General features: G+C 40.4%; 1 protein-coding gene across 3 annotated transcripts in view; it reads left to right on the top strand.

The window, feature by feature from the left end:
* LOC140726163 (catenin alpha-2) overlaps window positions 1–18,594 on the top strand; it is an 817,330-nt gene that overhangs the window by 622,581 nt on the left and 176,155 nt on the right. For all 3 annotated transcript variants that reach the window (XM_073042154.1, XM_073042153.1, XM_073042155.1), the window contains one exon: window positions 17,405–17,586. In XM_073042154.1, coding sequence (XP_072898255.1) covers window positions 17,405–17,586 — 182 coding nt within the window. The remainder of the gene's footprint in view (window positions 1–17,404; window positions 17,587–18,594) is intronic.

The raw sequence follows: 18,594 nt of genomic DNA, 5'->3' as shown, positions 1-18,594 counted from the left end.
AACAGGCTCTGGGACAGCTTCTTCCACGAGGCTATCAGACTGATTAACTCATGCTGATTTGAGTGTACTCTATGAAACATTGACTGTACTATTTAGTATAAATTACTATGATTGCACATTGCACATTTAGACGGAGAAATAGCGTGAAGATTTTTACTCCTCATGTATATGAAGGATGTAAGAAATAAAGTCAATTCAATTCAATTACTGTGAGTAGTTACAGGAAATTCACTTAATTTCAAAACTCTTTGAACTCAAACCGGATATGGTTAAAATTTCCGTCCCCACACCCCCTCTGATAAACTCAAGTTATGCAAATGTGAAAGTCTTTGAGAACACCCAGCAAAGAGGCTCGACCTGTTTTAAAGCCCCTGAACATCTGCCACTGCCTGTATCAATGTATCCTTGGAATTAACATTTAATAAGGGGCTAATTCAAATCCATTAGATGACTGGGATGTAGTGCAGTGGGCAGAGACTGATCGAAGGTGACCCCGAACAGCTGCATGAACTGTTGAAAATATTTATTTGACATGGCTTACATAACTCCTTCGTACTTAAAGCTTTCAATGAAAAGAAAACTAAATGCTTATCATTATATAGTCCTTCCATGACTTTCAGTATTTCAAAATGTTTTATAGCAAATGGAATACTTTCACGTGTAATTGGTGTTGCAATTTGGATAAAGTAGTATCAAGTTAGCTGAGCATTCTGTCAAAAGGTACTGGCCTGATAATATCATTGTAGTGAAGTTAATTGAAGGATAAACATTAGCCATGATATCAGGCCAGAATAATGCATCTGAGAAGTAGGCCATTCGGCCCATTTTTCAGTTATCAAATAAAGCCACTTTCCTGCCCCTTACCCTAATAATTCTTTATTCATTCCTACAATGGGATCGGTCATTTGAAATTGAAACACGTGAAAATTTGTTTTAGCAGAGGGTGGTGAATCTCAGGAATTCTCTGCCCAATCAGGAAGTAGAACCTGAATCATAGAAAGTATCAGAGGTATTTAATGTGGAGGTGGATAAATCACAGAATCAGAAATCTACAGCAGATTACAGGCCCTTCAGCCCACAATGTTTTGCTGACCATGTAACCTAATTTAGAAACTGCCCAGGGTTACCCTACTGCATAGCCATCTATTTTTCTAAGCTCCATGTACCTATCTAAGAGTTTCTTAAAAGACCCTATTGTATCCACCTTTACCACCGATGCTGGCAATGCATTCCACACACCCACCTCTCTCTGTGTAAAAAAACTTACCTCTGACATCCCCCTTGTACCGACTTCCAAGCACCTTAAAGCTATGACCCCTTGTGTTAGCCATTTCACCCCTTGTCAAAAGCCTCTGGCTATCCACATGACCAATGCCTCTCATTATCTTATACGTCATCTTATAATATCTGATGGATCAAGAAATATGTGTAGAGAAATAGCACAGATGAGGAGTTGAGGCCAACAAAAACCAGAAGTGATCATGTTAAAGTGTAAGATGGGTTTGAAGGTTCTGATGGCCTGCTCTTGCTCCTATTTTCCTGTGGTCCTGTGTAAGCAGAGTGAAAGTAAAACTTTGCTCTGGACTATAGAAGAAGGTGGGTAGTGGTGTATCACAAGGATCTGTGCTCGGTTGTTCATACATCACATTAATAATTTATCAGGTTGTACAGCACTGCAATAGACCCTTCTGCCCACCACGCTTATGCAAATCTATACTAATCCCACTTCCCTGTACCGATCCCATTTCCCATTGTCTTGGCCATTCAAGTATTGGTTGAGATGCCCTGCAAATGTTGCTCCTATTCCTATCTCCACCACGTCCTCTGTCAACTTATTGCAATTCAAGAGCACAATTTCTGAATTTGTGGATGGCATGAAGTTGGGATAAAAGCCAATACTAAGGTTTGCAATGAGATACAAGAGAATAGAAATAAATCTAGTACAAGCAAATAATGGACAGACAACTTTCAGTGTAGGTCAGTGAAGATGAGAAACATAGGAAGGTACAATTCTTGGTGGAAAGGGGAAGAGATACAGCTATACAAGCCATTAAAAATTATACCATAGGTTAGCAAGGCTATAAATAAAGCAAGCTAAAGTACTTCATTTCTAGAGGAGTAGAATGGAAATGTGGGGAAATTATCATAAACCATATTGAATCTTGGTTAAGTCATAATTTGGCCACCATTGATAGATAGGGGATGAGGAGGCAATGAGAAGCATGCGAGAAGGATAACAAGAGTAAACCAGGGAATGATGAGCAGACACTTTTAAAATAGATAATGAGAAGTGATGAAGTGGAGGTCCTCAAAGTGATCAAAAATTCAGTGAAGTAGATACATAGATTATATTCCAAATTGTAGGTAACAGTAAAATTGTAGGCTTACTGTAGGGTCAGGCACCAAGAAATCCAATCAAGAATTATGAAAAAAATTGTGTTCTCAGTATTTATTTGTTTATTTATTGTGATACTGTACAGAATAGTCCCTTCTGGCCTTCGAGCTGTTTCACCAAGCAACCCCACTTTAACACTAGCCTGATCACGGGACAATTTACAGTAACCAAATAATCTGTCTTTGGACTGAGGGTGAAAACCGGAGCACCTGGAGAAAACCCACACGGTCACGGGGAGAGTTTGCAAACACCTTAGAGACAGTGGCAGGAATTGAAAGTCACTGGGACTGTAAGGCATTACGCTAATCACTACGCTACCATGCCATCCCATTATGTGACTGGAATGTGGAAAATGCGACACAGGAATGCTGAAATAAGTGGTATAGGTATATCTGAGCAGTGCAGATGAGCAGATGGTAACACTGATAGAGTTAATTAAGGAAAGACAGACAACAAACATAAATAGAATATGAACCTTGCCATGGAATGGTTAGGCTGAATGGCCTATTTCTGAGCAGCAGTGTTCCCTCTAAACTGCACGGGTAACTGAACTGCTCCTGCACACATTGCCTTCATTACCACACAGCTGGAATTTTCTTTTATATAATGTTAGAATAAAGTGCCACGCAATTTTCAGGCCTGTAGAAATTTCCTGCTCAAAGCATTGATTGGTTCGCTCAGCTGTGAAAAATTAGAGGGAGTTCTGTTGTGGTGTATATCTTATCCAATCCTAAGCAAAGCTGGGACCATCTCTGGGTTAGCAGGATCTGTAAAATTTCCGCACATTGCCTTCCTTGTTAAGTTATGCTCTGGATATGAATGTGAAGTTTCTGTCTGCACTTAAACAAGACCAGGAGATATAGGAGCAGAATTAGGCCATTTGGCCCATCAAGTCTGCTCCACTACTTGATCATGACTGATCCAATTTTCCTCTCGGCCCCAATGTCCTGCCTTCCCCAATGTATTCCTTCATACCCTGACCAATCACAGATTTATCAACCTCTGCCTTAAATAAACATAAAGACTTGACCTCCACAGCTACCTGTGGCAAAGAATTCCACACGTTCATCACTGTCTGACTAAAGAAATTCCTCCTCATTCTAAACAACCATGCCAATTTTCATTTCTTAGCTAATGCAAGTGGCATTGTTGATGAACTGTCTACCTTTGAGGGCTGTAGAGTCTCTTCTTTAATATTCCACCTTAAAACAGCAAACCCTTCAGGACAGCATGCACTGAGATACCATGACAGGCATAGACAGGGTGAATAGTCTGAGTTTTTTTTCAGAGTGGAAATCTCAACCACTGGAGGTCATAGGTGTAAGGTGAGAGGGGGAAATTTCAGCACGTGCAAGTTATTTCACACAGAGGGTGGTAGGTGCCTAGTATACACTGCCACAAGCAGTGATAGAAGCAGACATGATATTGGGGCTTAAGAAGTATTTAGACAGGAACACCAAAATTGAATAGTATACCATAGAAACAGGCCTTTCGGCCCACAATGTCTCTGCCAAACACAATGCCAAATTAAATTCTCTTCTGCTTTCACACAATCCATATCCCTCAACTCCCTGCATATCTCCTGCCTCTTGGCCACTATTGCATCTGCATCCACCTCTACCCTGACAGCCTGTTTCAGACACCAACTACAGACTACATAAAACTCTCCATTTAACTTGCCCTCTCGCACCTGAGATGCATGCCCTCTCGTATCTGACATTTCTCCCTGAGAAAAAAGACTCAGTGACCTCCATATCTGTGCCTCGCATAATCCTCTAAATTTCTACGAGGTCTCATTTCAGCCTCTGAGGCTCCAGAGAAAATAACCAGTTTGTTCAACTTCTCCTTATAGTTTGTGCTCTGTATTTTGGTAACCCTCTTCTGTACTCCCACTTAAGCTTTTACTTGCCATGAACAGGGCAAGCAGATTTGCTTACAATATTCCAAGAGCAGCCCAATCAAAGTTTAACATGCAGGGAATTGAGGGATACAGATAACGTTCATGGTATCATAGTCAACACAGATATTGTAAGCCGAAGTACCTGTTCACTTGCTGCCTTCTCCTGTGTCCTATTATGATCAATCTTCTATCTGGATAACGTAATTCTGACACAATGGAAAATTCTCAGCATCATTTGCTACAAATAGACAGCTGTACATGATGGGAATGGAACAAGCAATGGGGACTATAGGTAATAGTAAAAGATAAATATTAAGCAAAATGAGTGTTGAGCAGACCAATACAATTGGACTAGGAATAGCTATTATTAAAACCACATTTAATGAATCAAATACCCAGCACATATATACATATGATTGGTTCTCACTTTTTGGTGGAATACTTATTCAAAACGTTTACCCTGCCTTTGTGTTATATTTGCATATGAGAAGTTTGGTCCAAAATAAACTATCAGTATGATCAACAAAAAAAATCATAAAATCAACTGTTCGTGGAAGACAGAGAAAATAATAAAAGTGAAGTCAGAAGCAAGAGGCATGTCTCATTTAATTTAATGCACTAATCCCAGCTCCACGGCAGGAGTCTGAATATTTGGTACATTTTGTTATGCTAAGTATACCCGGCAAGAATAATTCAGTGAAAATCAGTGGTGATGAATGTTGTCTCAGAGACTGAGCAAGTATAAATTATACACTGTACATACAATATTCAACTACAACCTGAATTTGTAAAGTGCTCTGAAAGCAAGAAGTGTTTCTTTATTCATTCAGGCATGTGAGTGTTGCTGAACAGACTAAGTGACCCTGAGTCACAGGTGGTGAACCACCTTCTTGTAATGCTGGAGTCTTCTTGATGAAGGTATCCAGTGTTGTTAGCAAATGTGTTCCAGTAGTTAGATTCAGTGGCAATGAAGGTTAGTAAGATAGTTCCAAGACAGGAAGTGTGTGGCTCAGAGGAACTTGTTAGTAGAGTTGCTCTCTTCACTTGCTGGTCTTGTCCATCAAATGGTAAAACATTAGACAAGAATGTTGATAGAAGAAACTACAGATGTTAGAATCTGGAGCGACACACAAAATGCTGGAGGATCTTAACAGGATAGGTGGCATTTATGGAGGGAAATGGATAGCTGACATTTCAGAGCATTGAGTCCTGGTGAAGGGTCTCGACCTGCAACATCAACTGTTCATTTCCCTCCATAGGTGCTGTTTGACCTGCTGAGTTCCTCCAGTGCTTTGTGTGTTACTGCACAAGGATGTTACCTGGTTTGGAGCGATGGAATAGGCTGGGGCTGATTTCCCTCTGGTAAAGGAGGCTGAAGTGTGGGCTTATAGAAGTATATGAGATTGATAGGAGAGATAATCAATATCTTTTGCCTATGGTAGGCATGTTTAAACCTAGAGAGCATAGGTTTAAAATAAGGGGAAAGAGGTTTAAGGGGTACATTTTTCACACAGTGAGTAACTGGGATCTGGAAGAGATGGTGAAAGTAGGAACAGAACAACAATTACATTCAAGAGGCATTCAGATGGTGTAGAGGGATGTGGAAGTTTGGATGTGGAATTAGAATATATAGTCATGAGTGATTAGCATAACCACAGTGAGCCAAACGGCCTTTTTCTGTGCTGCCTGATTCTCCCTGAATGTGTCTAGGTTTTGTTATAGGTAGGCATAGAATACTTCATTTTTGTGAAAGGAGTTGAATATCACATGCAATCATGGTAAATGTTCCTTATCTTGAACCTTATGGTGAAAGAAAGCTTATTAATGAAGTAGATGAAAATGATTACACCGAGGATACTGCTCTGAAGAGTTCATTCAGTGATGTTCTTTGACTGAGATAACAAGCATATGACAAACTTCTGCAAGGTTTGACTCTATCCAGGGTATTTACCCTTTGATTTCCAATGACCAGATTTACTAGCATTCATTAAGCCACATACAGTCAACTGATTTGATGCTGAGAGCAACCTCTATTGCTTTGCCACTTGAATTTAGCTCTTTAATTTGTATTTGGATAAAGACTGGGTTGAAGTCTGGAGCCGAATGGTCCTTGCAAACTCCAGATTGAGCAGGTAATAGGTGAAGTGGCTGTTATATACAGTAATGACAATACCCACCCTGGTCACTTTACTGATGATGCAGAGTGATTTGAGAAAACAGTATTGGGTAGATTTGACTGGGAGCTTAATGCATTGCACACTAAGGAGATAAACTTTGGTGAAAGTGGTCAGATTTATGAAGGATATTAATGGAAAATTGAAAGTGACAGAAGATTTTGGACAGGTGTGGAAAAATGGGGTTATTGTGTGGTGAGATTAAAAAAGAAGGGGTGACAAGGGTGAGATCCCAGGAGTGAAGTATTCAACACTATGGTTCTAAACTTTAGCAGAATATACACTCAATCGCCATTTTATTAGGTATGCCTGTACAAGTGTACACCTGCTCATTAGTGCAAATGTCTAATCAGCCAATCATAAAAGCATGCAGACGTGGTCAAGAAGTTCAGTTGTTATTCAGCCCAAATATCAAAATGGGGAAGAAATGTGACTAAGCGACTTTGACCGTGGAATGATTGTTGGTGCCATGATGGGTGGTTTGAGTAACTCAGAAACCACTGATACCCTAGGATTTTTTGCGCACAATAGTCTCTAGAATTTACAGAGAATGATGCAGATAACAAACATAAATATCCAGTGAGCAGCATTTCTGTGAATGAAAACACCTTGAGGAAGGTCAGAGGAGAATGACCAGACTGATTCATGCTGACAGGAAGACAATGATAACTCAAATAACCATGTGTGACAACAGTGGTGGGCCAAAGAGCATCTCTGAATGCAATTCATGTTGAACCTTGAAGTGGATGGGTTATAGCAGCAAAAGAACACACTGGGATCTACTCCTGTACCTAATAAAGTGGCCACTGGGTGTATTCTTACAGATTTTATACATTCAAGCACCTAGATTGAATAATTGTGCCTTAATAGAATTTTTAGTCCATCTCAAGTGTTTTTATCTCCAATGCCTGCACATGTCAAAAAAAATGAAAAGCGCTCCCAGTTCATTTTAATTCAATGACAGTTTTCACAATGGGTGTTTGCCAAAATTTCCCGGAAATTAATCTTCAGTTTCTGGAGACTGCAGATTAACCTGGCAGTGCTAACCCAAACCAAAAGCAGTTGGGGTGGAGGGTTTGCAGAACAGAAGAAGGTCACAGAAGTCAGATGTCAAGACCATGGAGAACGGACGGAAATTTCAAATTTGAGGCACCTGAGCCCTAGGAACCAATGTAGGTCAGAGAGGACCAGAATGATGGGTGAGTGTGACATTGAAAAAGTAAGCCTCAGATGTCAGTGAATCCCATTATAGCTCTTCTCACATCTGCTGCAGAAAATGCCATGGCCTGGGACTGGCTGTTCACAGTATTAATGGATGAAGGCTGACACCTTCATATGACATTCTCTTTCTGTGACGTTAGCAGACCTTAACCTATTTTAAAAAATTGAATTAATGTCCATATTAAAATTGGCAAGAAAGGTACCTCAAACTGACCTCACAACTTTCTACAAAAGAATGATCTTTAAACTTTACATAAAAATCTGAATTTATTGGTTATGATTATGTTTAAGACTGTATACTGCTTACTGAAATTATTATCAGTCTGATTGACATTTGTCAGTTATAAGTTTACATTTATTTGTAAAGCTTTCACAATAAAATAGCCTAGAACACACTTGAAAAAAAAGTGTGAAATGGTCCATTTTGATTTTACCTGAAGTAAACAGGTGATGCATTTCACAGTATGTTCCGATGTACATGTGACAAATAAAACTAATCTTATTTTAATCTTAATCCAATTATCAATTCCATGTAAAAATTGAGCAAAGCACTTTTGCTTAAATTTATGACTGCTACCTCATGTCAGACATGCACCAATCAATGTCATTAATTGAGCAACCCTATTTCCACATCCATCAACATTAACTGGAGGTGAAAAATCCTCAACAATCATTACAGAATGGTTTCATTCCATGCCATGCTTCGTCTTCTTGTGACTTCAAAGGGTGCGCTGCTGATGTCAGAAGATCTAGCTTCAATACTTACTCAAACACCCTCACAAAGTCTGCAGAGTGCTACAGTTATGACTGAGAGTTTTTCTCAGACTTACTGGATCAATGATTATGGTCATATTTATTGATACAGGATTGGATCAGTGATTGGGAAAGAGCTTATTCCCAGATTGCTTGAAGTCTTACCTCAAGTTGTCAGATGATTAAGCAACATGCACAAAATGTTGGAGGAACTCAACAAATCAGGCAGAATCTATGGAGGGGAATAAATAGTTGACAATTTGGGCCAAGATCCTTCATCAGGACCCAGATGACTAATTGCTCAAGTTTTCCAAGCCTAACACATCTGGAAGCTGTGAAATTCTGCAGGATAATCTTCAGCCATGCTCTCGTGCCTGGACTGTCTGCTTGTGAATGTCAAGGCCACATTGACTCTAAGATCAAGATTCAATCAAGTTGCTGCAGCATATTTCCACCATCTTTCCCAATTTGCTGGTCATGCAGTATCAGAGGCAATGATTTACAGATAAGTGATTTCACCTACTTCAGTTTCATTGTGTTCTCTAAGAACAGAAAGTGTCAAACACAAGCACTGGGAGTTGGCAGCATTGCCAGCTTCCCACACGTACAGTCATTAACTGCACCCACACAACAAAAGAGCTCGCTTGAATAACTTTTATCAATTCCTCCGTGCATTGGGGGCCACTATTGATCACAATAAGAACTTTACGATAGAGCGTAGAATAGTACAGCACAGTACAAACCCTTCGGCCCACAATGTTGTACTGACCCCTAAACCCTGCCTCCCATATATCCTCCCACCTTAAATTCCTCCATATACACATCACATTTCCTGAGTGAGTTTTCACTGATGGTCATTTTCAACAGCCAGTCTTGATGAAAAATCATTGACCTGAGTCATGAACAATGTTTTTCTCTCCACGCGTAAACACAAAAGATTCTGCTGATGTTGGAAATTTTGAGCAACACACCCAAGGTGTCTGAGGAACTCTGCAAATCAGGCAGCGTCTATGGAGGGGAATGAACAAACAACATTTATTCTCTTCACACACACTGCCCTACCTACTGAGCACTTCCAGCATTTTCTAGCTTTATTTCAGATTTGCAGCATCTCTGGATTTTATGCTTTTCTTTTTATGTCATGACACCAGATGATCCTTTAAGAATGTACCAATGCAGTCAATAGAAGAAGTGCCACATTTCACTCTGGTCATAACTGGATGAGACCACAATTTTGTTATACTTTTCTGCACAAGCCATCACTTTTGACTGAATCTCTCTAATCTGCTCTGAAGCTTTCAATCCTCTGCAGAAAACGACTCTCAGAGAGAAGGCAGCATAGAATGAATACACATAAAATATTGGAGGAACTCAGCAAGTCAGGTGATATCTATGGAGGGAATAAACATTTGATGCTTCAGGCCGAGAACTTTCATCAGGACTGGTCGTCTTGTGCTGACCCTACTCCAATCTTGATTATGAGTCTCACCCCAAAATGTAGACTATTTCTTCCCCTCCATAGATTTTGCCTGACTTGCGAAGTTCCTCCAGCATTCTGTATGTGTTGCTCAAGATTTCCAGCATCTGCTGAATTTCTTGTGCTTAACATAAAACCAATATTTCATTTCACCAGGTTATCTTGTTCTTGTTCCTCAACCTCACAGGTTACCATTATCTGTATTCCAAATTCAGAATGAACAGAGAAGATGCTCAAGATAGGAATCAACTTCACTTTGGATATGAGGTCCATTGTCACAAAAGTGGCAACCATGGCATCAGTCACATTAATTCAAAACAATCTACTCTGCTGCAGTGAGATGTACCTTACCATTGGGAAGCTATCCCTCATAGCATTACAGTAAATCACATTTGCTCTTGAGTTAACTGATCAAAAATGCACAATGTAGTTGTTCACTGAATGAGGCATCACAGGATCTGTAGCAGTGCCACAGTTTTCCAATCAGTGAGAATTGAAAGGTGTTAGTTTCCAGCATTTGATGGTGATTCTGTAGAATTGATTGCCACAAACAGCTGTGGAGGCTAAGTCATTGGGTATATTTAATGCAGGCTGATGGGGAAAAGGCAGAAGATTGGGGTTGAGAGGATAATAAATCAGCCATGATAGAATGGCAGAGCAAACTCAATGGGCCAAGTGGCCTAATTCTGCTTCTAGTTGGAGGGCTATTTCAAGGTCGAAGAGACAATTTTGAATGAGGTTAGAGGCAACATCGGATGCACGGCAACTCTGGCAGGGTCTGCAAGACATTACTTCCTACAAAGCAAAACACAATAGCATGAATGGCAGCAATGTTTCACTACCAGATGAACTCAATGCCTTCTATGCATGCTTTGAAAGGGAGAAGACAGCCACAGCTGTGAAGATCCTTGCCGCACATGATGACCCTATGATCTCCATCTCAGAGGCTGAAATTAGACTTTTTAAAGAGAGTGAACCGGTAAGGCTCTGAAAACCTATGCCAACCAACTAGCAGGAGTATTCAAGGACAATTTCAATCTCTCACTGCTATGAGCAGAAGTTCCCACTGTCTTCAAAAAGGCAACAATTATATTAGTGCCTTAGAAGAAGAATGTAGGCTGCCTTAATGACTATCACCCGTTAGCACTCGATGAAATTCTTTGAGAAGTTGGTCATGACTCAACTGAACTACTTCCTCAGCAAGGACCTAGACTCATTGCAATTTGCCTATCGCAACAATAGTCTTGTCCATACTGCACCACTAGGCTATAAACATGCAGGAGCAGTGTGTGGTTAAGTGCCTTGCTCAAGGACACACACGCTGCCTGGGCAGAGGCTTGAACTAACGACCTTCAGATCGCTAGCCCAAAGCCTTAACCACTTGGCCACACGCCAACATGCCAGTCAATGGCAGATGCAATCTCAATGGCTCTCCATACACCAGCTGGACAACACAAACACCTACGTCAGGATGCTGTTTATTGACAATAGCTCAGCATTTAATACCATCATTCCCACAATCCTGATTGAGAAGTTGCAAAACCTGGGCCTCTCTACCTCTCTCTGCAATTGGATCCTCGACTTCCTAACTGGGAGACCACAATTCGTGTGGATTGGTGATAACATATCCTCCTTGCTGACGATCAACACTGGCGCACCTCAGGGGTGTGTGCTTAGCCCCCTGCTCTACTCACTATATACACATGACTGTGTGGCTAGGCATAGCTCAAATACCATCTATAAATTTGCTGACGATATAACCATTGTTGGTAGAATCTCAGGTGGTGATGAAAGGGCATACAGGAGTGAGATATGCCAACTAGTGGAGTGGTGTCGCAGCAACAACCTGACACTCAATGTCAGTAAGACAAAAGAACTGATTGTGGACTTCAGGAAGGGTAAGATGAAGGAACACATACCAATCCTCATAGAGGGATCAGAAGTGGAGTGAGTGTGCAGATTCAAGTTCCTGGGTGTCAAGATCTCTGAGGATCTAACCTGGTCCCAACATATCAATGTAGTTATAAAGAAGGCAAGGCAGTGGCTATACTTTATTAGGAGTTTGAAGATATTTGGCTTGTCAACGATACACTGAAAAACTTCTATAGCTGTGCCATGGAGAGTATTCTGATAGGCTGTATCACTGTCTGGTATGGAGGGGCTATTGCACAGGACTGAAAGAAGCTGCAGAAGGTTGTAAATCTATTCAGCTCCATCTTGGGTACTAGCCTACATAGTACCCAAGACATCTTCAGGGAGTGTTGTCTCAGAAAAGGAGCTTCCATTATTAAGGATCTCCAGCACACAGGGCATGCCCTTTTCTCACTGTTACTATCAGGTAGGAGGTAGAAAAGCCTGAGGGCACACACTCAGTCATTCAGGAACAGCTTCTTCCCCTCTGCCATCCGATTCCTAAATGGACATTGAATCTTTGGACACTACCTCACTTTTTAAAAAATATACAGTATTTCTGTTTTTGCACATTTTTTAATCTATTCAGTATACGTGTACCATAATTGATTTACTTTTTTTTTCTCTGCTAGATTAGGTATTGCATTGAACTGCTGCTGCTAAGTTAACAGATTTTATGTTACATGCCAATGATAATAAAGCTGATTCTGAAGTTAGATTGTTGTAGCAAGGGTTGAGCATTTAGGTAGTGTGGACAGAATAGGTGCTTGCATAAGTCTCAGAGTGTGTATCTGTAGATGAGAGCCATGTGTCTCAAGCTAGACATGTCCAGTGAAGAAATGGCACTTTTTTTCTTCACTGCTCCGTTGTAAGGGTTTTGTGATTCATCTATCAAATGGTTCAGGTAGAACTCTAACAGGTCTCCCAGTCACCTGGACAAAATGGATTTGTCTTTAGACATGTCATTGAAATTCATATACCTTTGTTTGAAATGAATTTTCTCCCTCTCTCTTGTGGTTCTCAGACAGCAGCAACCTATATAATACCTGCCATGGAGAATGTGTTTTGAATGGCGAACACACATCTGTAATAAATGCACAATAGGAAGTATCATCAGAATGGACATAGAAACTGACTACGTGTCTTCTAATAGAAGAGAAAGGAAGAGGTTCTATCTCTGGATTTTGGGAGTGGTAGTATGAATGGAAACCATCGTTAAAGATACTTGGTTAAAACAAAGCCAAAGTTCTACCTATAATATTTCTCTTTGAGTGAACTGCTATTCAAGCTTCATTTGACCAAATTCATGATTTTTTTTGAGAGGAGCCCCAATTCAATGTTATTAATAAACACAACAATGTTTTAACACTCCTAAAAATGGTTCATTCTGATTTCAAGATGTTATATTGTTAACTAACTTTTAGTAGTAATTCATGGACACATTTGATATTTACTTTCTGACCTAGCTGACCTTTATTTACAAGCTGACCTAGCCAACTGCTTAATACGCAATTTAATGTGAAATAGGTAATTCAATATGTTCTGACCCTTTTTCCTTGGCTGTGTTTCATTCAGGGCAATACTTTGCCCAAATCTCACTTAAGCAATCTCAGTCAGCACTTCATTTTTGCTTTCACATGATTGTATCAAACCACTGAAATTCTTAATGGCTCAAGAATGAATGTCAATCATATACAGTAAGCAAGGCCACCCAAGGTGATAGAAGCCAAGGGGAGATGCTTAAAAGTTAGACTTAAGAGGAGTCTTGAGCTGAAATTGAGTTACAAGTCACACGGGTCTGAACAAGATGCAACTACAGTATGATTGAAACAAAAATATAAAAATCTTGGATTTGATTTAATTTGATAATATGCAACTTAACAAGCAGAGGAGTTTTGCATAAGATGAAGTTTTGAAGGGTGAAGTATGAGAAGGCAGCCAAGAGTGATTTTTTCTCGTCTGATCGCAAGGACACAAATGAACTGATGCAAGGATGCGATGTTTCAGAGATGAAAGTCAATTTTTATCATTAAGGGAATATTGAATTGGAAACTTCGGCCGAAGTAAAATTCTGGTCTTGCAAACAGACTGGGCAAGGGTGTGAAATGGTTACAATATAGGACTTATAAATTAGAAGGTGAAGTAACTATTTTAAGGTTTCCCAAATGTCAGCTGAAAATTATTGCTTATTTGTTCTAGATGACAGATGAACAATAATAAAATTGGGCAGTCAGACTGAATCATCTATGTGTATCTTGAAACTGACTACCTGTTCCTGGTAAAAGAGGGGAACGATGGTATGAAGGGAAACCATTTTTAGAGGTCCTTTGCTTATAGATAAGACTAGAAAAATACAAGGACTGCGTTGTGCTGGCATTGGAGAGGGTCCAAATGAGGTTCACAAGGATGATGAGGGTTAACATTAGACATGCCCAGTGTCTGATGGTGCTGGGCATGTATACACTGGATTTTGGAATAATGGGAGGGGATCTCATTGAAGCATTTCAAATATGGAAAGGCCTACATAGAGTGGACATGGAGAGGATGTCTCCAATAGTGGGGGAGTCTAGGATTAGAGGGCATTGTCTCAGAATACAAGGACATCACTTTAGCACAGAGAAGAGGAGAAATTTCTTTAGCCAGACAGAAATTCATTCACTGTGGAGACCAAGTCTCCGGGTATATTTAAAGTGGAGGTTGATAGGTTTTTGATTAGTGAGGATGTCAACGGTTGCAGGGAGAAGATAGGAGAATGGGGTTAAGAGGGATAATAAATCAGCGTTGATGGAATGGTGGAACAGACTTGATGGGTCAAGTGACTGAATTCTGCTCCTTTGTTTGAGGTTAATGAGGAAATTTGCATGTCAGTAACATTCAAGGACTTGTGTCATTAGAGCCATTTAGGTACAATAGCCAGCGAGAACGCCTGATCTGGAATGTTTCAGACTGGTAATTAAGGAAGAGATTACCACTAAAGAATTGAAATCGGCAAGCTGGTTGATCCATTCATTTACCATTGTTAGCTTGGGATGAGGCTGAAATGCCAGTAGACAAGGACATCAGAGAGGTCTCAGTCGGATGTGGTGATAGGCCAAATTACACCCTTACACAATTGTTACAACATACAGTAGAAGAACATTGATTCCATGCCAATTCCAAAGAAAGCAATCACATCAGTCAGATTCCCCTTCGCCTTCTCCCCTGACATCCTGCAGCTTTACTCTCTCACATGCCTGACAACTTTCTTTTTCTTGTGATTCTTTTGTCACTTACCTTCACTGAATGCAATTAGTAGCACATCATTGGGATGTGGGAGGAAACCAGAGCACATCTTGTTGTCAGGGGGAGAACCTGCAAACTTTATAGAGAAATGTCAGAATCAATGCTGGGTCACTGCAGCTGTAAGGCATCAGTGTTGACAGTTGTGCCTTACCGCTACAATGCATCTCTTTACAATTTTCAAGGGACTTGTGCATGGGAGGCTGGTGGAAACTGCAGTTAGGAGCACATTCAAAAATCCTTAATAAATTCTTTCATCATTTTAATGTTCTCCAGATTGCATGATGTGAGTATGAGCTCAAAATAATTTCAAAGCAAATATGTTGAAGCTCATGTTTATTGTCATTTAACCATACACATATATACGGTTGAATGAAACATTATTCTTTGGCAGCCAATGTGCAAAACACGGTATGTGGAGTCATACACAGCACATATAGTTACGATCCAGCACATACAGTCACAAGATAATATTAGCGCAAGTCCCTAAGTGGCACGGCCTGAAGATTGACAGGTTGACATAAAGTGTGAAGTGTATGTTCATGTGAACAGTATAATGTTACCTTAATTATTATAACAAAAACAAGCAGTATGTGAAGCAGCAGCAATAAAATGCGAAAAGTGACCAGTGCAGGATGAGTGCGTGTCTGTGAGTTAGGGACAATAGACAATAGGTGCAGGAGTAGGCCATTCAGCCCTTTGAGCCAGCACCGCCATTCACTGTGATCATGGCTGATCATCCACAATCAGTACCCTGTTCCTGCCTTCTCCCCATATCCCTTGACTTCGCTATCTTTAAGAACTCTATCTAACTCTTTCTTGAAAGCATCCAGAGAAATGGCCTTCTGAGGCAGAGCATTCCATAGATCCACAACTTTCTGGGTGAAAAAGTTTTTCCTCAACTCTGTTCTAAATGGCCTACCCCTTATTCTTAAACTGTGTCCTCTGGTTCTGGACTCCCCCAACATCGGGAACATGTTTCCTGCCTCTAGCGTGTCCAATCCCTTAATAATTTTATATGTTTCAATCAGATCCGCTCTCATCCTTCTAAATTCCAGTGTATACAAGCCCAGTCGCTCCAATCTTTCAATGTATGACAGTCCTGCCATCCCGGGAATCAACCTCGTGAACCTACGCTGCACTCCCTCAATAGCAAGAATGTCCTTCCTCAAATTTGGAGACCAAAACTGAACACAGTAGTCCAGGTGTGGTCTCACTAGGGAGGGAGATGATCAGCAGGGCATTTAGAGAGCACACATATATGTGGATCTTAAATATTTTATCCATGAATTTTCTTTTTCAGTCATTAACAGTGCTGCTGTGATGTTGAGTGAGGTTTTGAGTCTAGTGCCCTTTCATAATAACAATGCAGTGTGTATGCAGAGATAGCCTTTCTCTTGGTATAGAATCAGAGATTTATGGAGCACAACAGCATGGCATTTCGCCCACCAAACCAACATGTACTAATCTCATTTACCTGCTTTTGATCCATAACCTTCTATGCCTTGATGACTCAAGTGCTTACCTGCATATTTCATCCCACCAAATTCCCTTCTCTTCCCCCACAATGGCAGAGTTTTTCATTGCACCTGAGCAATGGTGCATTTGGGTATGTATATGATAATAAGCACAATGTTGACTTTGACTTTGAACTTGGCATTCTAGGGTCCATCCACCTGTGAGGTGAGAATGCTCTTCCTGAATCTTACCCGCTACCCTGAACCTATGCCCTCTACTTTTAGATGCCTCTGTTATGGGGAAAAGTTTACTGCTATTTACCCTATCCATGACCCTCGTAATTTTGTATGCCTCTATCAGATCCTCCTTCAGTCTTTTCTACTCCAATAGAAACTACCTCAACTTTTCCAGTCTCTCCCCATAACTGAAATCCTAGGTGACATCCTGGTGAATCTTCTTTGCACCTTTCCAAGTGCAATTCTGACCTCCAAATGCAATGATGGCCAGAACTCTACACAATGTACCAGCTTTATCCTAACCAATGTTTTACAGCATTGAGTCACAACTTCCAAGAATATATCAGTTCTCAGAGGATCCACCACCATTCTATTTCTCAGCCCAGAAATCCAATTTTGCCATCCCTGCTATTAACAGATCCTCTATCATTTTCAGGCACGGAACTCTGAATCATAAATTGAGAAATTTAATGTTTCTTTCAAAGATCTACAAAGGTAACTATGTGGAGATAAATTGTGAATGCAGACAGCCACACTGTACTGCACCAGTGAAGTATGATTTGAAAGCTGTCAGTACTGAACATCTGTCTTTCTTTACAGGCCATCATGGCCCAGCTGCCCCAAGAGGAAAAGGCAAAGATTGCTGAGCAAGTGGAGAGCTTCCACCAGGAGAAGAACAAGTTGGATGCCGAAGTGGCCAAGTGGGACGACAGCGGCAACGACATAATTGTGCTGGCAAAACAGATGTGTATGATAATGATGGAAATGACTGACTTTACCAGGTAAGAAAATGTAGACGATGTGTTGATTGCATTTGATGATATGACCACACACGAAACTGAGCAAATTGCTGTAATTTTGGGACAGGGAGCTCAAGAAACCACTTCTTCCTGCTCAGTATTTTCAGGGGAATCCCATCCTGTTACTAACATTTCTCTTTATCTGTCCATAGTATGTTTGTAATGTTGGAGCATAAGCAGTATTTACTGCTCATTTCAAATTGTCCTTAAATTGGGAAGATTGTTTGGAGATTTCAGAAGACATTTCATACTATGGCTATCGAGTTATTTTGGGCTAGACTAGCAAAATAATGGTGTGCTTTCAACTCCCATGGTCATTTGTAAGCCAAGTGTTTTGTACAGCAATCATACTTTCAGATTTTTCAATTTAAATGACTAAATTTTTTTCAGCCTTCTGAATTGTTAGTTCTTTAAATTAGCCACTAAAAGTTTAAAAGCTGCTTTCAAGAAGTAAATAACATGAATGCATCCACTTTAAACAAAACTAAAAGGATGATACTTAACACAAACAAGAGAAAATCTGCAGATGCTGGAAATCTGAGCAACACACACAAAATGCTGGAGGAACTCAGCAGACCGGGCAGTATCTAGGAAAAGAGTATAGTCAATGTTCTGGGCTGAAACCCTCCAACAGGACTAGAGGAAAAACTGAGGAGTAGATTTAAAAGGTGAGGGAAGGGAGAGAGAGAAGCTCAAGATGATAAGTAATCCTGATACTTGTAAAAACACCATCCCATCTCTCCATTTTTCTGTCTCAGTCATATCTGCTCTCAGGTTGAGACTTTTCATTCTAGAAAGAAGAAAAGGTCCTCCTTTTTCAAAGAAAGGGGCTTCCCTTCTACCATCAAAGCTGTCCTCAACTACATCTCTTCCATTTCTGCTCTTTCCTCATCCTCCCACCACCCCACTAGGGATAGGGTTCCTCTTGTCCTCGCCTACCACCCCACCAGCCTCTGCGTCCAGCACGTAATTCTTCGAAACTTCTACCAT

Source organism: Hemitrygon akajei, chromosome 4, assembly GCF_048418815.1.
Source record: "Hemitrygon akajei chromosome 4, sHemAka1.3, whole genome shotgun sequence".
NCBI lineage: Eukaryota > Metazoa > Chordata > Chondrichthyes > Myliobatiformes > Dasyatidae > Hemitrygon > Hemitrygon akajei.
Note: the sequence above shows the minus strand (reverse complement) of the source record. Positions and strands in the feature narration are given on the sequence as shown.